We start from the raw sequence: 26656 nt of genomic DNA on the forward strand, positions 1-26656 counted from the left end.
GAGAGAGAGAGAGAGACAGAGAGAGAGAGAGTGTGTGTGTGAAGAACGCTGATGAGATATGAAATAACCAGTAGCCAATTGAATAAGCTACCCTTTTGGATTTATATATTTGTAAATCTGACTCTGTGCCTCACCAACCATGAACCTCACCGCATGTCACTGATATAACACTATAACGAGGCTTCATATAAAGCAAATATCAGTTACGTTTTCAGGTGTAGTGAAATAATTTGAGTCAAATGGTGAAAATGGATTTAATTTGATTTGTATAAGTTCAGCTTTGAGGTGATATGTGACTCTAGGGAGTCTCCAGATTGTTTCAGGACGTTTGCCGGGGTTCTCAGCTGTCTTCACGGTGGCTCACAGTCCCGTTGCTCGACTTTCGTGTCAACCTTTCTCTCAAAACGGTGGCGTCTCTGACCCATCTCAGGAGCATAGAGCTGTATTTATTTGGGCACCTGCAGGGGAGCTGTCCCCTGACAGAAAACATCCAAGGCAAATGTTTAAATAAACCATAAATGTGGGGGTGGCTACAAGATGGGCAGCAAAATAAAATGTACGGCCAAGAATGCAGTTCTGCAAATAAAGTAGGCCGTGGTTTGCAAAACATGGCCGTGCACATGCAGCCGCACGGCCTGATGGTCATTTGATCGCAAACACTCAGAATCCAGTGAGACTGCAACGGAAAGTTCACTTATTTTCTCACAATTTTGAGCCACCAACTCTCCTCCCAACAGTCACAGCCCAGTGAGATTCTAGTAATGGCAGGAGCTCGGCCCACAGTTAGGAAATTCTTGCTTTTTCCTTCCTCGTCTCGAAGAATGAGGGAGTTAAGGTTGGCCGTCTTCCACTGAACCCACTGTCAGCTGTTTGAGGGAGGAGCAGAGCCAAGAGCCAGTGTCTGTCTGCAGTTCTGAGGTCGACTCTGTGGGAGAAACTTGCTCGACTCTTATCGTTTGGTCTGATCTCGGAGGAAGGGTTTGTCCTTCGCAGTGAGCTGTGCGTGTGAAATGATGCAACACAGGTAGATAAACCTGTTGTGCAATGAGATGCAGTCGGAAGGTGTACCTTTTTCCCTCGCAGATACCTGATACCTCGTGCTACATGTGGCGAAATCAGACTGTCAAAATCAGTTCACTCTCAGTCCTTTGTTACCTGAATCAGGGTAAGAAGATGAGTATTCCTCCATGATCGCTTCGGATCAGAGTGACTATCTCTTCTGTGCGTATAGATACATGAGGTCAGCTTTTCTGATACGCATGACTATCTTTATGAATACATTTATTGAACTTTGTGACTGAATATGAAAATGTAAAAATACGCACAAAAAGTATTCTCTTTAGCTTTGCGCACAGAGATGAACTGAAGGAACTCTTATTCTAATAGGCCGCTCAAAAGTCCTCGTTTTATTTGATACTAGGGATGCACCGAAACTGGTACCTCTTCTGATACCGATACTTGTAGTTGTACTCGTAAAAGTGTTCTGATACCACAGTATGGATACTACTTCACTGCAGTCTCGTTCACCTCCCAGATGTAGACGAGAAGCAAGTTCAGCCATGTGGAAGTAGGTTTTATTTTTTTTAGTTGACTGTTCCTGATCCAGGCTCCTTATCAGCTGCTGGAGAAAATGCGCCATAAAGTCGTTGAACCGCCAATAAACACCAGAAGAAGAAGCCGTGTGGGGGGATTTCAAAGTGGACGATGGTGACAAAGTGAAGCTGACAGGAGGGAGAAATCGAGCACTTTCAACACAAGCAGTTGAATAAACGTCTAAAAAAAACAGAACAGGACGCCGAGTTCAAAGAGTTTTCTAGCAGCAGCAGGAAGCGCACTGCAGTCTGTCATTCAGAAGAAGGGGGAACACACGAGCACGAGTTTCCCGACAGCCTTGCCGCTTGCCAACGGGCAGTTTTTAGAAAAGCCCATTGGTGACCCGGCTCTGTTTGAGGAGTGAACACAGAAAGTAAGCTCCTTTGGTTTTCAAACACAAAGTGGGAAGAAGTGCGACGCCATTTATTTGTTGCAGTGAAGTTTATGTCTGACAGATTCACACACCAGCAAATAAGACGCATGTAGACTATATTTCATCATAAATATATTATTAATGACAGAAACATCTTAATGTTGTCAGTAACGGATTATTCAAAACAAACTACAACTAAGTTTTGCTTTTCATTTCAGTTCACATGATTTAAAGAGCGTGATGCTGGTGGAGAGACTCACCTGTCTGTATCAGTAATAGTATGTCCTCAAATGTAAGCACTTGCGCTTGCATTTGGTTTTGAATAACTGTGGCATCGTTGAATCCCTATTTGATGCCGTTTCATCTTCACAAAGACTGTGTGTGCATGTTAAATCTACAAGCAGCTCCACTTTCCTAGCTGCTTGGGATCAGGTCCAGCAGAGACACCCTGGAAGGAAGGGTTGTTTTTAAGAGCCAGGATCTCAAATGTGCAGCTGACCCCATTTCAACACAAGCAGCCTAAAATAGGTCCTCTTCCACAACAAAGTGTGGTTGAACTTGGGTCTTTGATGCCTTCTGTCATACCGTAGAAGAAAGTTTGTGTTGGTCATGATCTTTTCACACAAGCCAGTCACTTTGGGAAGATCTGTTTCTCAAACTGACTAATTAAATCCAAATAAACTGAGAACTGAGACAACAGCTCATCTCTGAAGGTGTTCACAAGCACCAGTGCTAAAACAGAGTAGAGAACATGGATAAGATCATTCCTCTGTAAGACCTTTAAGGCAGCTGGACACTTAGTTTATTTAAATCTCAGAAAAATGGTTCAACGATACTCACGTCTGTAACCATCTGTCGGGGTTTTATTAATATTTGTGGGTCTTGTCCTGCTTCTTATAAATGTTCTTCTTTTGATGGAGGCTTTAATGTGGCGTGACTAGTATTTTCTGTAGTATGGTTTAGAGTTGCATGGTATTAGAAAAGCTTGAGATGTAAAATAATGTTTAATGTTTAAGATGAAGAAAGAACATGCGATAAACCCGCATTTTCCTCACTTTCTCTTTCGTCATTATCATCATCTAAATGAGGTCTGGGCATCAAGGCCAATGAGAGTCCGTTGGATCGACCGAAATTGTCATTATCAGCAGAACACGAATGCATGGTACTTGAAATATATTGATCCGTGATTTTCTACTCACTGACATGACAATAGAGTTTCAGTTTATCTTTTAGATCTGATATGATTTTAGATCTATGAGACTTTTAGAAGTTTGTTGTGGGGCTGTCTTTTTTTTTTTTAGTATAAATACTTTTAGGGTTTGAATGATTTTGTTAATAATTGGAGTATTACACCTCTTCCAAAGATAAATTCAAGCACTTTGAAAGTGACTTTTCATGACTTTCCAACACCTCAGAGTGGTGATGATTTACACATACATTTATACTACTGTCATTAAATTTGTCTCTAATGCCCAGCAGCCTATAGTAAAAAAAACAAACAAAGCATGTCCAGATTTTTGTGTTAAAAACACTGTCGTTGTGTCCCTCTTTGCTAACGTTAGCATAGCATTGAAGCATAATAACCCCTCTTGTGGTGGTGTTTTTAAACTCACTGAATACAGTAACTATCCTGCTGAATGTCTTGAAAGGATTCAGAGTTGCAGAACATGGGTTAAAAAACCAGCTGTATAGAGCTGAATCACTCCTTTTAAAAACTAAGAATAGTTTTGCAAATTGTGTTTTCTCCAAGGGCCGGTTTAATTAGTCATTTCTTTAGTTATATTGTTGTTGCTGCTTCTGAACATGAACTTCTGTACCAGCATTTTTTTAATTGTTTGAATAAGAAAGAGCTTGACCCGTCTTCAGTTGGTCCAGTCCAGTCGGACACTGCTGCAAGACTTTTAACAAACACAGAAAGGATGCAACACTTTTAGATTTGTTTTAATATTTTTTTACACTAGTTACCACTCAGTGTGTTAGCCAGAAATCAGGAAACTGGGTGGAGAAGGGTGGGAGTTGATGGGGGGGTATCTGCATGCTTTCCTGGAAAATGTTTGAAAAAAATGGAGGTAAATGGTAAAATTTAGGGCCAGTTTGAAGGATTGGTTTGTGTAATAACCTGTAGCAAAAACAACTTCCCTTTTTTTTTTTTAAATGAGCAACATGTTGGCATGTTGGAGCAATAATGAACAGGCTTTCTGCATGGATTTATAGTTTACAACTACTGGAGCATTTTTGGGGTTAGTTAAGAGTTTTCTTACATCTAATTGTTTAGAATAAAGGCTGTTTGTCCTTTGCTGGACTGGCTGATAAAAAAATGGCCTAAATAATCAGATGACACCCACTTCTTACTACATCATAGGGCTATAAAACAGTGAACTCTGTAAGTTGCTTTTACAGATAAGAATACATTATAAAACATATAATGAAATCTACAAAATTATACAAAATAATAATACTACAAATCCATTTATTATAATTACGGTTGTTCCAACTCGATGTCAGAACTGAGGAAAATACTCAGTACCATTTTTGATACCACGGGGGAAAAAAATGAACAACAAATTTACAAATTTAACTTCATTAATTAACACTCCGGCTACATTGAAATAAATAAAGCATGTAATGTTTACTTTAAATGCAGAGAATAATGTTAGTTGTTTTGTTATTAGCCATAGCTGTTAGCGTCTGTATTGAGCTGGATTTATACGCCGTGAGATGTTAAGAAATCTGCTCTTGCTGACGTTGTTGCAAGACATTTTTTTCTGATTCACCGTTTCCAACAGTCTGTCTCCTTTGTAAACAATAATTATGCTATCCAGTTCTTTCCCATTTGATTATCTTTATACATTTCAGATGGAACAGTCGTAAAGACGGTTGTATTTTCTAACAGTCTCGGCCAGCTGCTCCTCCAACCTGTCCATCTTGCTAACACAACAGGCGGCTTCTGGAAGCAGAGCAATTGAAGCAAAACAACAGTATTGCAGTTTACCCGCTTTTCCATGTAAACATAAACACTCTCAGAACAAAGTTCAGACCAGTCACAAAATAGCTGATTCCTCAGGCTAAAAAAGTTCTGCCTGGATCTTGTGTTGAGAATGGGTTCTCGGAGCTCATTTGAGAACAAAATGACATAATTTTCACCTCACAACTGTGTCAGAGAGAGCAGATTTCTCACTTTTGTCAGAGTATAAATCCAGCTTTACAGACTGTAATAATGTGGCTATCAGGAAATTGCCAATAATGAAACTGGTGACATTAACAAACACTCCTACAGGTTTAACACTGCTGTAGTTTTACTGACCTCTTTATAATTTCTCATACATGTCAAAGAGTCCGTCTTTAAGATGGTTTCCAAAGTTTGTAATTCAGTTCGACTTCTAGCTCAACTGGCATTCAAGTCTTATCGACGTCCTTTGGCTTTCCCTGGCAGTCAGCTTTAAAACACCTCCAAACAACACCTTGACTTTTTGACTTTTGACTAAAGAAGGTCACAAAGGCTTTTCTCTGGTTGTGCTTGCCATGTTATGGTGGTTTGAAGCTTTCAGCAGCAGCTCAGCGTTGTCAGCCATGACTGTTCAGGTGTGTGAGCTGCCATAAGGGGCCACATGTGAGGGGCCGAGCGTCAGTGTTTGCAGCGCTGTTGTTGGACGTCGTTAGATGAACACACTGTTTATATTGATTTTGACATTAGAAACAGGATTAATGAATCAAAGATAAACCCAGATTCTAGTCTAAAAGTGCCCTCAAACATTTATTTTTTTGAAAATGTTGCAGACAGACAACATGTCTAACTTCACAGAGTGCATTTAGCAACTTAAAAACCTTTTTAAACTGGTGGCTTGTCGGTAGCTTTGTGAGCTCCGTTTTCAGATGCAGAATGCCGTGGAAACAAACAACAACAATTGTCTTGTTGTCAGCTAGCTTAAAGTACTCCCAGGCTTTCGACTCCCTGGCCTTTGGGAACATTTTATAACTTGTTTCATCTCAACACTGCTGCAGCTGCAGACTCTGCCTTATCCGCCGTGACAGTTTGAATCTGCAGCTCAGGCGGAGCGAGCTGGAGCGCGTCTGACGTATGTGGCACACGCTAATGGTGTGGAGGAAAAACAAAGGTCTTTCAGTTGATACGTTTAGGAAATTAAGAGTCATAATAATTATGAGTCTAAAAAAATTGATGTTGATGGATTATCAAAGACAAATAGGTTGACCTTTTTGATATGTCGCAGCAGCCCTAATATTATTAGTCCCAATCCGTGTGTGTTTGGATCTGATCACCCTGAATTTCAGTGATAACACACACACCTGATCTGCTGCTGTGATGTTACCAAACACACAGCAGCTGAGAGTTTCTGTGGTTTCTGATCAGACGAATCCTAAACATGACTAGTCTTCATCATGATCACTAACATTGCTAACATCATTACTATCATAACTAACATTTTCTGTAGATAAAATCATAAGAAAGCCAAAATAATGATCAGAATAACATAAATAGTTTTGTTTAGAGTTGTGTGAATGAAATTTGACATTTTTTGTGCATGAATTTAGACATTTCAGTTGTTTTTTATGATATACAATTTACAGGTTTTTGTTTTGCTTCTGTGTGAAAACTACAGCAAAAAACATGGTAAAATGTGATTTTGTTTACAAGGTTTACAACAACAACAAAAGAAAATCATAGCAATGTTCAGAATCTATTGTTGTTTTGGAGTTGTGTGGTTGTGACACAGTGACATCAATATGGGCAAATTGGGTAATTGAATTTCTTACTGTCATAAACTTTGTGTTAAATGCATTGTTTAAATTAGCCACAATTTTCTGTTAATTCCCATAAATTCCCATAGGTCCCATGGAAAGTTTCTGGAAATTTTTCCATCCCTTTGCAACCCTAACTAGAATGGAGAATAGAGGAGCAAAAACCCAATCCTTTTTGTGAACTGATGACGAAGTGGAACTTGCCTCGCAGTCAGCAGTAGTTTAATGACACAAAGGACGTGTCAGTCCAAATATGTGGACGATTTCAGGCAGAGTATCCATAGGAAGGGCTGAGTAAATTCCACAAGTTTTAGTCTTTTAAAGCTATTCCCATTTCCCATGTTTTTTAAACATATTTTTGATGTATGTTGTAGTTCTGCAACATTTGTTTTTTTATATTGTTGACAGTTCAATAAGGTGATAAAAACCTTTTTAGCATTATATTATTTGGTGTAATAATGAGAGGCTTTGCTCTGCTCTATTTAAGGCTGTGTTCATCAGCCTCGTCTGTTCATTGAATTTATACAGGATACAACGGTTTAGCTGTAGTTATATTGTTGGGGTCATAGATTAGATTAGAGGTGGTTCTGTGACATCTACATTTTCAAAAGGTTTGCATTTATGCTCTCCACATGAGAGCACAATGATGGCTTTAAAGTATTTTCTCACTCTTAAACCTGTTTTTCAAAAATCCTGTTCCGCGGCTCCTAAAGCAATGTTTCCGTGTGGATGCAACACTTAAACAATTAAAATCCTTTGCCTAACCACAAAACTGGGCCTTTGTGTTGGGATTTATTCACACAATCACACTTCAGTCATTTTCATGTTAATCAGATTTGTGGAAATGTTGACTGTGTTTTTTTAATTATTATTACTAAGACTGTAATTCTTTGAGAGTATTATTTGGAACAATAATTTTGACTTTAATGTTGATCCTTATTTTAGCTGTATGCGTGGGTCTAGGCTGGAAGGGGTGTGGGTCTAGGGCCATGTTGTCGGAGTTTAACGGTGTGACCATTCAGAGCAAAAATGCCAGTTTCATAGTGTTAGGCTTAAAAAAACAATGTTAAAATGTTGTTTATTTCATAAGTTATTTGTTATTTATTGATGTAATTTAAAATGTCAGTGCCTCAGATAGTCATGCCTTTTTTCAGGGATGAGTGATATGTTTGTATCAACTGTGATTGTGACAAGGCTCAGATCTGAACAAGATAAGAACCCGAACGCTCGTGTTGGGTTCAGATGAATACAACAGCTTGTTCTGGGACTGTCCAAAATCTGTTGTCATAGTTCTCCTGGACTGGATTTTGGTCACTGTCTGCTTGTCAGTCACATAGTTATTATTATATTTTATATGATCATATTTTAGATCATATTTAGATCAAACAGAAACTAGTGCTAACCCAAAGCTGGAGCTCACTCAGCACAGGATCTTTTTGTTTCCACCGCTGTAAGCTCCAGCTCTACCACCAAAGCCCCGGCTCTATCTTACAATCAGCGATCAGAAATGAGTGTTCAAAACACATCTGTTGTTTAAACCACTGATTATAAAATGAGCTGGAGATATTAAGACACCCGTTTGCAGGAATAATGGCACAAACCCTGTGATCTGAGGAGATAAAGGGTCTCTCTGCACTTTGACCCTCCAACGAAACTCAGAATCTAACAGAGGGAGGAGCAACCAATTTCAGGAGGAGATGTTTAATATGATTACTTGGCTCCGAGCTGGTTCAAATCAGTTAAGAACCAGTTCTAGCACCAGCCCTAGACCAGCACTGAAACCTCTTTAGTGGGAAAACAGCCACACAGATGAAAGGCAACAGAGGGGGGCTTGTTCTTTGTGGCTTCAACTTCTGGTTTCTGGTCCTGTCTCGAGTTACAAGGCATTCAGTAGTGAAGACGCATACATTATATGTACTCTAGTTGCACATCATGTTTGATTCAGGACGCTGCATTTGTTCTTATTGCTGATTGTAGAGTGGTATCCAGCGGGACTGGTGTTTTAATCAACACTGCATATGCTTTTATTATATTCGTTAAGTTTTTTCAAAGACAGCTTTGTGTGTAACAGCAGCATTGTACCCAGACTTTTGATAAGGATTTTGAGTATAATTTTGTACATGTACAAAGAGCTTCTGTGACCCTTACAGGCAGGCCCCCCAGTTAGGGGCTCCCTGTGAGGCAAAGTAAGATTTTTAAAGTAGGGATTATGGTTAAGGTCACCTCTCTGGTTCTGGTCATTTTTACTATATTTTGATGCACCAGATGTCTTCGGCACTGGATTTAATCAGCTTGGCATGCGAACAAGAGGTTTTACCAACTTGAAACATTTGATTGTGATCATTACAGATTTGTGATTTTCTCACATGGTAAATGTTAATCACCTATTAAAACTTTTAAAGACAGTTTTGTAATCTGTGGCTAAAATTGTTGTATGATTTCAACTTTTGGTTTGTATCAACTCGATCAAAAACTTTATCTGTTTTTGTAGTAGCCTATAATATTTTCACTAGTATAAACTCTGTGTAATAACTACCTGCTATCAAGCTATTATGTGTATGGTGTGTGTGTGTATGTGTGTGTCTAAGTCAGTGAATCCCTATCCGTGGCATAGGGGACAGTGATGTCATTTCCCAGCACGTTATACCTCTCTGCAGGCTTCATCCTGTGCATCTGTGTGTTATCTGTAGTGCCTCTTTGCCACCTGCTGTCGTCATACTAGACAAATATCAACGTTACCTTGGCACCAGTTTCCACCAATGAGGTTGCAGGATGATGTAGAGAGGAAAAACAACAAAAGTAAAACAAGAAATATGTTTATAGCTCATCTGAATATTGTATCAGAGGAGGTTGACCCAAAGAAAACAGTTTTTAATCAGCATAAAAGGGAACTGTTCTATCATTCTCTCACTTTGTTTTACAGTCCCCTCCCCCTTGTCCTGTTAGACCTTAGTGCTTTAAGAATACTTCTTCTCTGACGTATTTTACAGAGAAGCTCTTTTCTGGCCTTTATAAGCCTACTTTTATCAGCACTGCTTGTTGTGTAACTACTATGAGCTGGAGCTGTATTCCTTTTGGCTTCCATGTATCAGTTAGATAACTGGATTATGAGTTGGCTAAATTATCAGCAAGTTGATGATTTAATAAGAGACCTTTTCTTATTGCAGCATAGCACGAGTTGTTGCAGTGGTCGGGTGAATCGTTGCTCATTGCCGTGTTGTTTACAATGAAGGGAAAACTTGCACAGCAGCCAACACGGAAGCTTTGCCTAATCGATAATGAAAGTTCCCCAGTGCAAGAAAGTCAATTATTAATGAGCTGAATATCATGTTCTGACTCCAGTAGAGAGGCATTTTTGTTTATGAATTATGGCTCATTTGGGCAGAAACTGAAATGTTGATAAAAGAAAATGAGGAAGGAAAGATGGTTTAGTTTGCTGCGGTCCACATTACTCTCAGAGAAAATGAAGTAAACCATAAGGGTGTTACATGGACAGGTGTCTAAGCAGCACGTACATGTACAGTTTTTTGTATTTTGTGTTGGACATACGTCATCACAAAAACACATTGTGTGTGTGTGTGTGTGTGTGTGTGTGTGTAAAAAGATCCCAAATATGAACAGTAGCAGGTTGACACACTCTACAGCATTGCAGCATTTCTCAACCAGCAAGCATCCCGCAGAGAGGAATTTCTGGCTGCTGAGAGATGCACTATGCTGAGTCGACAGGAGGCTACATGCCTGGGCTGTTCAGCTTGTCAGTATGCCCACCTTCATTCAGCATTTCAGAAAGGGCCACCATTGGCTTTTGGCTATGTGAGCCATGTTGACCAGGCCTTTGCTTGCTGGTCACTGAACCGTTGTGCCTGCTGTGCCTGCAGCTCATCAGGCCTCTGAGGCCTGCCCATTATCCCACAGTAATTGGTGCCTGGGCTTTGGTTGATCAAAGGTGTCCAGCTGATCATGAAGCCCTGGTAATTTTCCATTCTCTGTTGCCTACTTACCTCTTCATCTGTCCTTCTGTGTGGTTGCTCAGGAGGAAAAGACGCGAGTTGTGTCAGATTAATTATTTCTGCTGTTCTAACTTGGAGGGACAAGGCAGACTAATACTTTTTTGCCCTTTTGAAAAGCTAAATTGAGTTTATAAGAGTTGAAATTTGTGGTCAGCTTGAGTTTCTCAACATCAGTTGTTGCTGGAAAGCTCAAGTTTGAACTAAACTTGAGCTTTCCAGGAACTACTGGAATCATACTTCAGTCATGAGGCTTGCAGGTTTCTACACTGTTAAATAAAAAGTTCTGCATTACAAGCATAATGACGGATACATAACGACTGAGAACGCACAAGGAGATACGTGACAACAAAAGAATCAGTCAGAATAAAATGTCTTTATTCATCACTTGGACAAACTTCCACATAAAAATACGATAGGAGAAACGAATCAGGAGTTTGTTAGACTTCGCAGCTGTATGTGTGGAATCAGATTATCTGTTCTATTAATCGAACTACTCCAGTTTAGGGGAAACATTTCCAATACATGATTTTACCTTAGTTAAACTCTGAGATGAAGTACCTGAAGGAATCCAGTAAAAATTTAGAAGTAAAACAATACGCCTGTTGTCAACAATACAAAATATGAGAGGCTGCAGCGTCATCTTCATTGTTCCACTATTTACTTGATAGCCGTCATTATTGTTGTCTCTGAGAAAACTCATGTGGCTTTGTATACTACACGATGATTCAGAGACTTGTACTAACATGTAACTATCAGACACCCCACTAAGAAGAAATTATTGGACAAAAGTGTCAGAAGATGGACTTGTTGGTCAGAGGCTCATAGGTTGGACTCGATAATTGATGCCATCATCAAATGGTAACTTTCACTGTGCTAACAGCTTTTTTCTGGTTCTTGCACTGCTGTCCTGTAGCCTGTCAGAGTATATTTGGAGCAGTGGTCATTATGCTTTAATATTGGTCATTTTATTAAGCTCCTGGTTAGTGCTGGGCGATATAACGATAGAAAAGTGTCTATTGTTCTACTTGTCTTCTATCGTCTCTATTGTTTCTAACATAATTTTATAAATTATTCATGCAAATATTTCATAAAGTTGGCTACAACGAATGTATTAGTGTTGCCACTTTGCATACACTCAGTTTATATAAGTGATAAATAAGAATAAAAAATAACTATTTTGCAAAGAAGCTCCATATTGCGACATGACACTGCTTTACATTATTTGACTCACATGTGGGTTTGCGACATGCTGTACAGCATTTAGTTCATGAGTGCTGAAAGATGGAGACGCATGAAGTATCAAACCCAGGGTCGCAACAAGTGGAGACAGCGACGCAGGCAGCCCAAGAAGAAGGACTTTTACCAAATTTATGGGGTATGTCTGTGATTTGGTTACATTTTGGGTTCAAGAAGTTGGACATGGAGCAAAAAACTGTAATTTGCAAACTCTGCTACAACACTGTTTCTTCGTCAACACAACAAACCTCTTCTATCATTTAAAGAAGGACCATTAAAAAGAATACATGACAATCCAAAAAGTGCGAGGTCAAGCAAGTTGTAAAAATAAAAAAAAAAGAGCCTTGGAAAGTTGCGAAAACAAAAACTATAGCCAGCCGAATATAACAGCCGTCTGTTGTCATTTGATACATATATTGCTGCACTAAAATGCAGCAATTCTCATTTGTAAAAGTTCAGTTAAATGTCACTTCCAAATAAAGTTTAAAAAAGTAAGCAATAATATTATTTTGTTATATTTTTCAGAGAATAACTGAAAACATACTTAATTGTGGTATGTCGTGATATATATCGTTAGAATTATATAAAATGGTCCATATCGTGATATTTGATTTTTTTTTTTCATATTACCCAGCACTACTCCTGGTCACAATTTGCCATTTTTATTTTAAACCTAAGTAGCCTATAAGGGCTGTGTTTTCTGTGTGACATTGGTTGCTGTTCACACAGTTCTGATGTATCGGGTGTTTACTTTGTGTATGTGCGTGTGTGTACTGTGTGTATGAGAACAGATTTACTTGGTTTTTGTGTTTGGTGGTAATTGGGTTTTTGCTCTGGTCAGTTGTTATCAAGTGGTACCTGAGTGTAACGGGGTGACTGGTCAGAAGACATTTGCAATATGTCCTGCTGGTAGACTACGTCTTAGTTTTTGTTCTGATTGACTGATTCAAAGTCTCTCCTGCTGTTGTATCATGTGAGAGAACAGTTTATTAAAGTTTATTGTTTTTTATCCCATTGAGGAGGGGGGGGGGGGGTCAGAGGTTTAATGTCTATGAGTCACAGCTCACCACTGCATTTGGTTTAAGTTTTGAATTAAACAAAATTGCATTAATTTTAAAATACAGAATATATATTGTATTATTGTATATTGGGATAAAGCTCCAAAATACTACATTGTTTTTTGGTCATTTACATGCTTTTTGCAATTCTTATAATGGGTTGTAATGAATCATGTGCCGACATATACTTACTGAGAAGTTGTTCATGGATATTGTTTTGCTATAAACTTTATGGTTTGTGTTAAATGTTGTAACTTTTGGATGCCTGCAGCCCTCAGTAACCTGCCTTCCCCTCTGCTCAGCTCCTCGTCCTTTCACAGGCAGTTACAGATGGGAGGCTACAATAGCCTGCAGGGGCCAAAATAGTCCCATTTATTGCAAACGTTAAATGTGAAAAACACTTAAATTGTCTAAGAAAACTTGCATATTATTGAATTCCACCAGATTCAGTGTTTTATAGAAAGCTTTTAATGTCCAATTTCAGGTTTCCATCTATGTTTTTGTGCATTGTGGAAATCATACGGCCCTTGGAGTAAAATAAAGCTTTTCAGTGTTGTTTTTTAAAAGTGTACTTGTGTTTACTCCTGCCTCAGTTGCATCATGAGTCTGCTTTTAATTCAGCATTAACAAATAGGCCAACCAGAATGCACAGAGCAAAATTCAGATTTGTTCAAAAGAAATTCATAAAATCTGAGTTCAACAGGGCCTGTTGTACAACTTGCCTTTCACAGTGTGGATTCGCACTGCTTTTTGTTGTTTTTCCTTTGATGGATGGTAATTAAAAATATTTTAAAATGTACTTTTTCATAATTCAACATGTTTTACCGTCATTTTTACCAGCCCATGATTCAGTGTAGGTCTTACATGTCTGTTTGCTCAGAAGGAAGCTCCTGTTTTATTACATCCTGTGCTCATGCTGTTAGACAAATTCTGCCACCAACACACACACACACACACACACACACACACACACCGACACACACACAGCAAGTGCTGCTGACCTGTGGTGCTGTGTTGTCATTTACCGGTGGCACTGTTTGGATTAAAATTTGTGTTGCAACAATTAGTCAACAATGATGTCTGCATTTTTGCCGTCAACATCTTCATCAACAAATTTCATGGTTGATGGAGATGTTTTAGATTTTTAATAGATGTTTCATATCCAGATCCATCAATAGAAAGCTCTAGTTACAGAGAACCACAATAATGCAATGCACTACAGGAACAGTAAATAAAATCAGTAACATTCAACAATTAAGATGATGTGAGCTACTTTTTGTTAGGGCCTGAAATTTAGGAGTTGGAGACTAAAAGGTTTCATCTATAATAGTAGCGCCACCTACAGGTTGACACATGTAGTTCTTTTTGTTATGTAGCAGTTAGCATACTTTGTTTTTCCAACTAGCCATTTTTACGTGAATTTTGTCTCTGGTTTATAGCACCCCCTATGGCTTAATGTTTGTCACATTCAATTCATTAACTCAGAAATGGCTCCCCCAATAGAAGTGTCAGTTTATCTTCTCAGCTGTTATTGTTTTGAAGATACGCCCAAATATGTATTTAGCTAGCTTAACTATTTGCACAGGCATAACTTGCATGTTTTTGAAAAGAACTACTTGTCTTTGACAACCTATATTCAGCTGGATGTCTAGATTTAAGGCGGTGAGTTTTATGGTGATTGACTTTTAAACATCTGGGAGAAGTCAAAAGTAGGTGTTGCAAATTTTCCGATGTACCGTAAAAAATCTTTTAGGTGGAAATTGGCATAACCTATACCATATGGTTCAGGACAGTGCAGGAAACGTATTAATATATGTTTTTTATTCATTTGACTTATGGTTTAAAAGTTATATGACAAAATGCAAAAACCTCGATGGTAGCGCCCCGTACAGGCAGACATATAAGTATTTTTTGTATTCTTCATTTGTAACCCCTAGTTACCATCATGTAAATATCGTTCTAATACTCCTTGCGGTTTGTGCTGCAGTAAACTTTTATGTAGAGAAAGAAAAATTAATAATGATAATAATAAGAATAGGTGTAATAAAAACTTAATTGATAGCGTTCCATTCACAGCTGAAATCATGGTAACACCTGCAATTCCATGTTTTTGAGTTGTAGCTATTTTGGTCAAACCTTGAAGCCACTTTTATGTTTACCAAGTTAGATAAGTAGGGCTGCACAACCTATCGCAAATGTTTCGTTTTTACAGTATGAGTGAGTAAAATTTCAATATCACAAAGAACTGCAATAGGACATAGATCATTGCATTTCAAGTACCATGCTTTCATGTTCTGCATTCTAATAATAAATGTGGTCGATCCAACGGACTCTCACTGCCCACACTTCTTTTAGACGATGGTGATGACAGAAAAGAAAGGAGTAAGGAAAATGTGCATTTATCACTGTTAATATCATCATTGCACTACTAAACAATAATGTCACATATTAGAAGGTATTCTTATATTGCACAGCCCTTGTTTTATGCAAAGATGTAACAGTCCGAACTGATCATGACAGCAGTCTAGCCCAATATTTTGTGTATTTTGTTGCAAGTAAATGTTGACACGTTTGACTTTGCCCAAAGCTCTGAGATTGCAATGTTTCCCACCTACTCACTAATCCATGTAGATCCTCCTACCTCACATTTCACCAAGTCTGCTGATCCAGAAGTGGTCTGCTGTCCGTCTCTGGGCTGAATTTGTTGATCAAATATGAGTATTGTAAGAGCCTGGAGCTCAGAGTTCTGTCTCTGAGACTCTAAAGGTTTGATAATGTGCATCTTTTTATTGTGAGAAACCCTAAGCAGGAGTAATAGATGATGTATTAACAGCGGCTAGTGAATGTGTAAGGGTTTTTTCCGGTTAGAGCTGTGTGCAGTGTGTGCAATTCAGCACGATTTCATCACTTTGCTGAAACTCGACTAGTGACGGTTTATTATTCTCAGTAACATGTTTGCTTAAGAAAGGACTTATTTAGGCCGTGGGGTTTTAAGAATCTGTGGTCATCTACTTTATGGGTTTGTCTAAAAGTGTGTTTTATAAAATTTGTTCTGTGTCTACCCTTTTCTTCTCTGCTCTGTTCCTCCTCGTGCTGCAGTGTGTACGTGTATCATCAGTGATATCAAGAGGAAGATGTTAACACACATAAGTAGTTTTTTTCTTTTTTTTACAGTTTCCTGAAAGTGTTTACTTCTAGACTAAGAGACAAAGTATGTCTATTAGCTTTGCATTACTGCAAGGCATAAAATCTCCCAAAATATGAACAATACCTACCAAAATTGTAAAAAGTTTAATGCGCATCATAAATTAATGTTTTAAATGTCTTTAGTCAACTGTGTCCGCCTGAAGTTATTTCTGCCTTCTTTCTCTTCCTCCCTGATCCAGAGGAGATGTTAGTCATCATTTTAAACTCTTTCTCATGAAAACAAAATGTGACTTTATTGCAGACATAACAGCTGTATGTGCTGAATCAGATATTCTAATTTCAAAACAAAACTAAAGCTGTTTCGGTGAAATGTTTCCAAAACATAATTATATCTCAGTTAAAGCCTGTTAACTCTGTGTTGAAACATCTGAAAGCTGCAGCTGAACTTTAGAAGCAGCTGCTGTCAACAAAACAACAGAGGCTGCAGTGGAACGTCACAGTCATCATCATCTTCACCATCAGGAAGTTAAAAAGGAGACTTAAAATACAACAACGTTACATCATATTTATGGTAATATTTATTAAATGTAGAGTGAATTAAAGCAGCTTTTGTTAAACAAAATGATGGACTGTTCCTTTGCTCTCATATAAAACAGTCGTGAGGATTTTTTATTTTATAAATAAATATATATATTTATAAATCATTTAGGCCCTACAGGTAAATTTTTAAGCAGCTCGCTAAGCTTTGAAGGTGTTTTTTAACTGATAGTTTTTGCTGTATTTTTTGTTGAAATTTGTCAATATTCATGACATTTTGGCTCTTCTTCCATTTGATTAAATTAATGATTTAATTATTAAAATGTTATTGGTTCACCATATGATAAGATATTTTTAATTTAAAAAAATGTGGTTACATTATAAAACATGAAATGCCAAAAAAGTAACAACAAAAATTGGGATGAAAAATCTAACTTCATAGAGCCCTACAATATAATGGAAGTCAACTAAATTGTTGATTTGACTTATTTGTATTCATTATTCTATGCAGTAGCCTACATTTGAATAAATACTTTGTCAGTTATTTTAAGAGAAATTCCAACAGGAATGTATTGTGACTATTTTGTTGTCAGCATTTCATTCTGAAGATAGTTGGTGATATTTGACATTTTAAATGTATTCCTCTAGATCTAACTGTTTTCTCATTGTAGGCTGATGCATGAAGTTACTGTATTCTTGCATTCATAATATGTAACCCACCCCAAGTTTATATCCTATCTGTCAGGGTCTGTTCAACCTGTAGGTCTTAATGCTTAATTCCAATTTTTTGCACAGATCCAATTTTTTTGCATGGATGTTCACATTATGATTTAAATGCGACCGCCGTCATACTCCAGTTTGAACAGTTTATGGCCCTGAAGTTACCCGCATGTGCAGAAGAAGACATGACGTCACACGCAGGACGCTGTGTTTACAGAAGTAAATCTGAATGCTACATATAGTATCAATTCTGAAATTGTTGTGCAATCAGAGCCAACTAAATTATTCTCCAACATAATTGTTTTTTCCAATGTTTGCATGTGATTGCGCAGCTTCCCATCTACTTCAGCTCAGAATTGCACTTCTGGAATGAGAGGAACGTACTGAAAGTAGAAACAACCTCAAGTATCTATCTTATCATGCTAGTATCGATATGATCCTCAGTCATGTAGCTTCTTAGTCATCCAGGACATCGGAAATGTAAAAGGTAAAAAGAAAAGAAAAGAAAAAAAAAACCCTGCATGTTGATGGTATCTATAATATCAATATTTGGATTGATTCAAAGGCCCCTACTTCATTGATTTAAAAATTAGTTGAAATTTGACATGACCGTTCAGACGGTGGCCTCTTTGAAAAACATCTGATATGTATCTAATTTAGTACCACATATGAAAGTAATGTGTCGAATTTGAACAAAAATCTAATTTGTCATGTTTAGATTGTCAAAAAAAAAAACAACCTAATATGGGTCACTTTTGCCTGCAATGTGAACATAGTCTAAATTATAGGAAGAGGATTAATGTTATTTTGATTATTACTACTGCTGCTACTATTACTACTTAGGAGCACATCTAAAGAGCAGGCTGGACTGGAGCACCAACACGGATGCTGTGTACTAGAAAGGGATGAGCAGACTATTTTCTGAGGAAGCTCAGATCCTTCAACATGCGCAGTAAGACGCTGACATTAGTCTGTGGTGGCAGGTGGCATCTACTGAGCTATGGTCTGCTGGGGGAGCAGCATCAGAGCCAGGGATGTCAGCAGGCTCAATAAACTCATTTTAAAAGCTAGAAAATCATCGGGCAGAACTGGGAGACATTTGAGTCAGTGGGGGACATGAGGTCACTTAAACCTCTCTCCTTCATGACACCCTACAAAGGCAGTGAAGCTCTTTTTTTCCATCAGACTCACTCAGCTCTGCTGCCACAGAGAACGCTTAAGGAAATCATTCCTGCCATTTGCAGTTATACTTTAAAACAGCTCATCTCTGACAGATGAGCATCAGTAAACTTTTACCAGCACACAACTACTGTAAAAATGTTATTATGTACAGTATACTTCCATCACTGCACAGTACTGCTGTAAATATGTAAATTATGTGTACCCTGCCTTCATTGCACCATCATTTTATTGTGAGTGCTGTTTTTAATCTTTTTAATTTTGAACTTGTCTGCGGCTGTGACATACCAATTTCCCTCAGGGGATCAATAAAGTAACTTTTTTGTCTATCTTCTATCTACCTGTCTAGTCTAAGTGAAATGAACTCCAGATGCTGGTAGCAGAGCTTTGGTTAGACTAAGCAGACATGTTAAATACTTAATTACTTAAAGTGCAGTTATGCACTTGTCTGGTTACAATTACTTCAGAACTTAGTTTTTTTTATTGTAGTGTGTTGGGTTGGCATTTTGCTCCAGATTATGCTTACTGGGTTTTTTAGGAGACTCGTTACAGAATACTGTTGTCTTCTACTATTACATTACGCATGATATAGGTTTATTTAAGTAAAATATGAACTGATGACCTGAATAAACTGATAAACATGAATTTCATGATTTATGAAAAATGGTGAGTATTATGTGGTGAATTTTTTTTTTCAGCTTTAAAGTGCCCTAATATTAGGGATGTGCATCTTAAGCAAAAAGACTTCCAATCAGAGCTGAAAGCTTTATTTTGAGCTAGGGTCTGGCATGAACCGATAAGAGACCTCACCTCAGGCGTACTGTTTGCTCCCAGTCATTACAGGTCATGTTTCAGTATGTAAACAGACAGCAGCTGAAGACATCTGTGTGTGTGGACAGTCAGCTGTCCTGGATTAAAGACCTTAAATCCTGACATATTCTTATAAACTCAGAGGTTATTGTGTACAATTTGTTAGTCAGTGTCTTCTGCTCATGTGTTAAAAGTCAGAATGTTTTGCTCAGATGGGTTTTGACCTCCAGTTTGGGGTTTGCCTGGGTGACTTGAAACAGTATTCTGTTGATGAATACACCTCTCAGTTCTAATTTTCATCAGCAACTTTTAATTGGGTCTCTGGCTTTCTTGTCCATCCTAATCTCCTCAGTGCTGAGACAACATGCACATAATCTTTAAATCACTATTATTAGTTTTAATTTATTGCGCTGCTTTTTTAGTTCTTTAGAAGATTTTTACTGTTTAAACTTGCTCCAAAACTGACTTTCTGCACCACAAAAACTACACATCTTAGTTTAGTTCTTCACCCTTTTAAGCAGTCTTTAAAGAAACTATTATAACCCTAAAGTAATTCATTAGGTCTCAAAATGCACTGATAGCTAAATGGTTGAAAAAGGGGTTTTCAGACAGTTAGGTTAACATTGTACAGCTTATTATGGTAATATTAAATTGAGGGCAGCTTAAAGGTTTTTATACTCTGTTAAAGTACAGGAAACCTGACAAGTAGCTGAGAGGAACCAGGATGTGGGTTTAAAACCTGTTAGAGGTTTATAATTGACAGATTGAGTTCTAAGTGTTCTTCACTGCTTAGTTCTCACCCACAAATAAAGTTTGCTGACCTGTGAGATTGTTTTTTCATCCTCAACCTCGCTGTCTGCTGCGTTTGTTGCATCGCTGAATGTATTTTAGCACTGCTGCATTTCTTAGAGCTGCTCAGCTTGTTAACTAATGAAATGTTGCCAAAATAAATGGAATCCATAGTTGCAGCTGACACCAAAATAAAAACTCTTATACCATGCTGTTTTATGATGAGCCGTCGATGTCCTTTTATTAAAAAAAAAAAAAAAATCAAACATGCATGCACACACAGTTACCATTAAGCTGAAGGCCTTCATACAGTTACCGGGAATAATAAGTTCAGGACTGTTTTGACTTCTAGCACAATGAAGATGGCGCTGTTGTTCCTCCTTGTTGTGTTTACTGTGCTGTGTACCATCTTCCCACTCTCAAAACTGTGGCCCTTTGAGTCACACAATCACCAGCTTTGAACCTATTATCTGACACAGGAAGTTGTCATTGGCTGCAGACAAATTTATCAAATTTTCTGATTTACAAATTCTACTTGGAACTTAAGGTATACAAACCCAAGAGGCTTATCGTTTGTCCAGTTAGGATTTTAGGATGCAAGCCACCAGCTTGCCGTAGAAAACTGTAACGAACAGCATCTTTCCCTCCTCACAGGGAGCTCGGCAATGAATAAGCTACGGCAGAGCTTCCGGCGAAAGAAAGACATCTACGTGCCAGAGTCAAGTCGACCACACCAATGGCAGACGGACGAGGAGGCGGTCCGCAGCGGCAAATGCAGCTTTGCCGTCAAGGTGACTCGCACAGACAAACACAGTTACACACACACACTTTTAAAGATGCATTTTATGAAGACACAATCAGTGTGGTGCTGGCCTCACTGTGGAATCCTTAAAAATCTCAAAGAATTTCTGCTCAGTGTCCCTCTCTCTCCCTTTCTCTCTCCAAGGGCACTACTGTGATTAATCAGAAGCGTTTCGAGACTGGGAGCACAGCTTTTATCTAGGCTGCATTATTTTCTTTTGCCGAAGCCTCCCTCACCTGGGACATGTTGGCTACCCAATTGATTTCAGCCTCTGAGAGTATCCACACTACTTGAATAACAAAAGAGATATTTCATTGTTACTGACAACTTTAGAAAAACACGCAGGCTTGTGCAAAAAGCCTCGCGCTCACCTCCTGTGCTGCAGTCAATGAAGTGGAGAGTTCACCTTATTTTGGCAACATAATCTTCCACTTTTGTAAACAGAAGTGCAACGACATGCTTCCTCTCATCATACGGGTCAGAATGTTGACCTCTCATAGGAAAAGTGGGAACTGAAGACTTAGGTGTTGTCTCTTCAAGATAAATAACTCTTCAGCCAATGTACGTCCTCATTTATGACTTTGCAGGTCAGTTTGATGTTGCCTTTGGTTTTACTTTGACTGTTTCAGTAAAGCAAAACAGGATTTGAAAATGCCTGAACTTATGTAAGTGGTAGGAGGCTACTGCAGGGATGTTTCACATTTATTTTTCTTAAACTGTACAGAGACAGACCTGGATTTTCATGGTTTAAATCAGATTTTCACTGTCTATTTTTTGCTTTCAGCAAACATGTTTTAACCCAAAACACTCTAGATCTCCTTTTATGTTTCAGATCATATTTTCACCCACACACCTTCCTTCCCACACTTTCTTCCTTACATGCACAGCTAGAGTAATCTATTAGCAGCTATTCTTTCTTCCCTCACTTTTATAGTTGTAAAGCATTATTTTTTTATTTTTCTGTTTTAAACTTAATATTGGCCAGAATGGCAGGTAGGGTAGTGGGAAAAAAAGTAGCTTGTGAATTACAACTAATGAGAAACTGAACTGAATGGAAGAATAGTACAGCTGTTTTGCTTGTGCAGCCACACACACTTCCACAGGAACGTTTCCCCCTCTCTCCTAACTTTCATAGTGATGGTGCAACCTATCATGCTCCTCCTCCTCCTGCTCCCTGACTCCCTCTCCAGGTGCCTCAGAGGAGATGAGCTGTTTAGTGTTATAGTGAAATTATCACTAACAGTTAAACGGGCAAACAGAGGAGGGCAGGGGGGTGCATGGGAGAAGCCTTTTCTAAAGTAAGGTTGAGACATTTGGTGGTGTCCAAACTGAGTGGTAATAAGCCTTAAATGTTGAGGGATGTGGCTTTTGCTGCTCTCCACAAGTAGATTGAGCAACATTTGGTTGTGACTGTCCAACCTGATTTTGGGTTGTCACATTTAGCATCATTTCAGTATATTTGTTTGTACATTTACATATGTGCATGTTGATTTAAAGCTAAATTTGCTTTCAAAATCAATTATTAATAACCAAGGGGTTTCTGTAAGGTATAAAAAAATGTTCATATGCTTTTTGATATGGAAATGTAAGCTTTAGGAGACAACTGGAGGCCACACATGGATTGTGAAGTTGAAACAGATGGTGTGTGTGTGCACCAGGTTTTTCTTACCTTTTTAGAACCTTTTCTGTTATACACACCTACCTTGTCAGGACCATTAGTCCTTTTGGGGACCAAAGCTTGGTCCTAATATGGTGGAAGGCCGTTTTTGGATTGTGGTTAGGTTTAGGGCTGAGGTGTGAATTAGTTCAGGTTAGGCTTGGGTATGTACTGGTAATGAATAGGTTCAAGGTAAGGGTCAGGGTTAGGCTACAGAAGTGAATGGAAGTTAATGCACGGTCCTAATAAGGATAGAAATATAAACATCTGCGTGTTGCAATGAAAACAGATGAAAATATCTTTGGTATAAAATAAATTTTCTCACATGATCAAATCTGAATCTGTTTGTTCTTTCTCCCTCTGTTTCTTTATACCAGCCCAAAAAGTTAGTTTCCTTTTAAAAACAAGTATTTTGTGTTACATCACAACCTAATTTCTTATTAGTAGAAATGCAATGGTTTGAGTTTTGTGGGCCAATACCAACATCTGATTCTTGTACAGCTCTGACACAGATTTTTCCGATACTGATTTCTCTCAAAGAATGGAAGTCACCAGAATACAAATTACCCATCCACTCGTTTTCTTTACCTGCTTTTCTGTTCAGAATCATGGGGAGCTGGTGCCTATCTCCATTAAGCCCTGTTTGAGAGGCGTATACACCATTGACAGGTCCTAAGTCCATCCCAGGGACACAAAGAGACAAACAACGATTCACATCTAGTGACAATTTAGAGTTACAGAGTGACCTAACGTACATGTTTTTGGTCTGTGTGAGGAAACCAGAGTACCCAGAGAAACCCACGCATACAGGGGGAGAACATGTAAACACACAGAAAGGCTGCAGCTGGGTTTTGAACAGCTCTAACGCCTGCATCACTGTGCCGCCCACAGTACTACATATATTTAGAAAATTTTCTGAGTAAATAAAAAAAGATTGCTGCTCTGTTGTATTAATCAGTTTGATCGTGATGCAGTTTAGTCTCTGGGGTTCAGAGTGGAGGGCAGCTTTAAAGTGTTCAGTATTTCAGATGAATAAACCGCTGAGTGACAGACTGACAGAAAGCTTTCACACTGCTGCTCAACACTACGGAAATGATCATTTGGTTGCCTAAACATTAGATGTTTCCTGTAAAGTAGGTAGCGGTCATTAACTAAAAAAAAGAAAGAAATCAAGTTTTTTTTTCTGCTTCCTTTAGACAAGCAGCTGGTATTTAACGAAGATAGTTTGAAGTTTGAAATGTCTGTTTCAAAATAAAAATGCAACCATTTCTCTAAATAATCCAAAGTTGGTTCTTTTAGCCTCAGTGTTTTATTAGAGATATTTTCCCTAATTTCTGGTTAAATTAGCAGCACCAAGTTCCTGAGCTTCCTCTCTGCTACTGGAAACCTACAAATAATATCCTTCAGATTAATAAACAGAGGTGTCTGAACAAATGAAACCCAACAAGAAAAATAATTACGTTATATAAAACAAATTAAAGGTCTTTTACATTTTTATTTTTTTCAACATCTCAAAAATATAACAGTAAACCAAAATTTCTTCTTTTTTTTGCTACAAGATCTTCTATCGCCACTGTGTTCAAAGTAATACTTGAGAAAAGAAACAAAACTTTTACTGTTAGATGTGTTAGAGACTCATATTTGTCGTTTAGGAACCTTTTCAAGTCATTGGACTGCTTTTGGTCAGCTCTGAAGCCTCTGTTCGCATTTGGTAGTAAAATGTTTTTTCAGGTGTCAGTTATCCTTGACATCTGAAGATCCACGCACGCATGTTCTCACACTCACACAGACAAACACACACGGCTCTTTCACAAGACACCTCTAGCCAGGGCTTCTAAGCCTTCTGACCACCTCAGTGCCAACCCTAATGCACCTTTGTGCCGTGGATTGAGATAGTAACAGAGCCAAAATGCAACTTTGCATTCAGTTTAAAAACTGTGACGACGTATGCTTTCTGACACCATCCAGCCTCGGGATTTCAAAGCCAAAATAATATAGTACAGATTCATTTCAGCGGAGAACTATCAACTCTTTTTATCGGGGTGATAGCAAAATTTGTGCATTTATTGCTTTTCGCACCAAATATGAAAAAAAAAAAAAGGTTTTGAGGATGTTATGACTGAAACGCCTGTCACACATTTAATTCGTAGTGCAACACTTAAAAGCAGCTGAGTTCTGCTCCATGTCTCTTTTGGCTCCGCAGCGCCTGCTTCATTTCTGAAAGCTCATGTCTGTGCGGGACGTGGATGACTCCATCGGTGATGTTTGAACAGCCAGAGGCAGCTTAAAGACGGACTGGTCTGTGTGGCCATTTTACGGAACTGTTTTATGAAAGAGCCTACAGACACATACACAGCCACATCACACAGAAGGCTGTCAGTCAGCAACAAACAAGACATCAGCACGTCTGATGATGTTTCTGTCAAATTTAAAACGCATTCAGGCATCCGAACTGTTATTGACATAACACTGTTCAGAGCCATTTCAGTTCAGTTTATTTATAAAGTGACAGTCTTCTCAGGGCACAGTACAAAAACATTGACATACTTTGTAAAATACCAATTAGTAAAAGTTATCTATCTAAGGAAGCCAGCAGATTGTGTCAAATCTTTACTTTGTTGCAGTCTCCCATCCTGAACAGCACATTGGCGACAGTGAAAAGGAATGACTCCATTTTAATAATAAGAAACCTCCAGTAGAACCAGAACCAGGATGGGAGGCCATCTGCCTCGACCAACTGGGGTCTGATTTCCTCTCAAACCCCAGCCGTTCAAGGCAGATGGTCATTTGAGTCGCTTGTTGTTAAGTTAGATCTTAATAGCTTAATTACCTAACAGATAAGAGAACTAAATGATCAATGACTTAACAACCTTTTTTGTTCACACAACTTTTAAAACTGTCTACATTATACATGCTTTGGTAGCCTCCCCCATGTTTATGATCTAATCTAATGGAGTTCACTTCAGAAATGAAGATAAGCAGATGTGGACCTGTTTTTCACTAAATATTATGTTTCATCAGTGTGCTTTTTAGACCTGGACATTAGCCTTAGAGGCTTTCTGTCAGAGGAGAGCTCCCTGCAGGAGCCAAAATACAGCTCTGCACTCTTTAGACAAGTTGGAGACACCTGCGACACAATTCACAAGGCTTTAAGACAGGTTGAAGATGCCCACAATGACTCTGACTGTTTTGAGAAGGCTTTGTCGCACAAAGTTTTTGAACATGTTCCAAACTCAAGTAACAGGACTGCACACCTCTGCGACTCACGTGAGGAAATTGAGAACCACTGCAAATGTCACAAGACTTTCTGGAGACTTCCTCATGAATGATGTGCACCATTTCATTGCAGCTCAGTGAGATACCACTTTAAGCTACTTTACAAAGTCTACTGCATTTGTTCATTACAGCAAAACAAAATCTGTCCCACAAGCAGAATTACTCATCAGAGGAGTTTTTTGACAGACACATTTGTACAATTATTTTAGCACACAAGTGCATCTGTTATTTGTAAATATTTCTCACAGATTTGTGTTGCTATCAGCCAATGATAAGATAGTACAACGTAGCCTCTGTTGTGATGCTTCAAGCCTTCCCTTCATTTACTCTGATTAACACTCACTCGTCCCCATTTTGCAGTGCTGCAGCTACGCACAGCTGCCTCTCTGCATTAGTATTGTCCTCAACATCCTACGTTTTTGTGTGCATCTCTGGATAGCCATGTATGAGCGCATAAACATGTGTATTCTGATACATTTGACAGTGTGACTCGCGGCCGTTACGTCACAATCTTAAAATAGCAGGGCCAGAGGGTGGGGCATGACAGGCGTGGGTCAGCAACATTCTGTGTATGTGTGTGTGAGTGTGTGTGTCTGTAAGGAAAGGGTAAGGACTTCCTTTTGGGTCCAGTATGAACAATAGCTTCTGAGGAGGTCAGAGTTGTGAGTCGAGTGACACATAATGCTGCTTCAAGGAGGGGGAGGGTGGGGG

The 26656-nt window shown here is 38.6% G+C and overlaps 1 protein-coding gene across 7 annotated transcripts in view; it reads left to right on the top strand.

Moving 5' to 3' along the window:
- The window catches only part of numb (NUMB endocytic adaptor protein), a 43345-nt gene that overhangs the window by 1857 nt on the left and 14832 nt on the right, over positions 1-26656 (top strand). For all 7 annotated transcript variants that reach the window (XM_017417584.3, XM_017417601.3, XM_017417618.3 and 4 more), the window contains exon 2: positions 20865-21001. In XM_017417584.3, coding sequence (XP_017273073.1) covers positions 20876-21001 — 126 coding nt within the window. In that variant the 5' untranslated portion in view covers positions 20865-20875. The remainder of the gene's footprint in view (positions 1-20864; positions 21002-26656) is intronic.

Source organism: Kryptolebias marmoratus, linkage group LG10 (genome assembly GCF_001649575.2).
Source record: "Kryptolebias marmoratus isolate JLee-2015 linkage group LG10, ASM164957v2, whole genome shotgun sequence".
NCBI classification, from domain to species: Eukaryota; Metazoa; Chordata; class Actinopteri; order Cyprinodontiformes; family Rivulidae; genus Kryptolebias; species Kryptolebias marmoratus.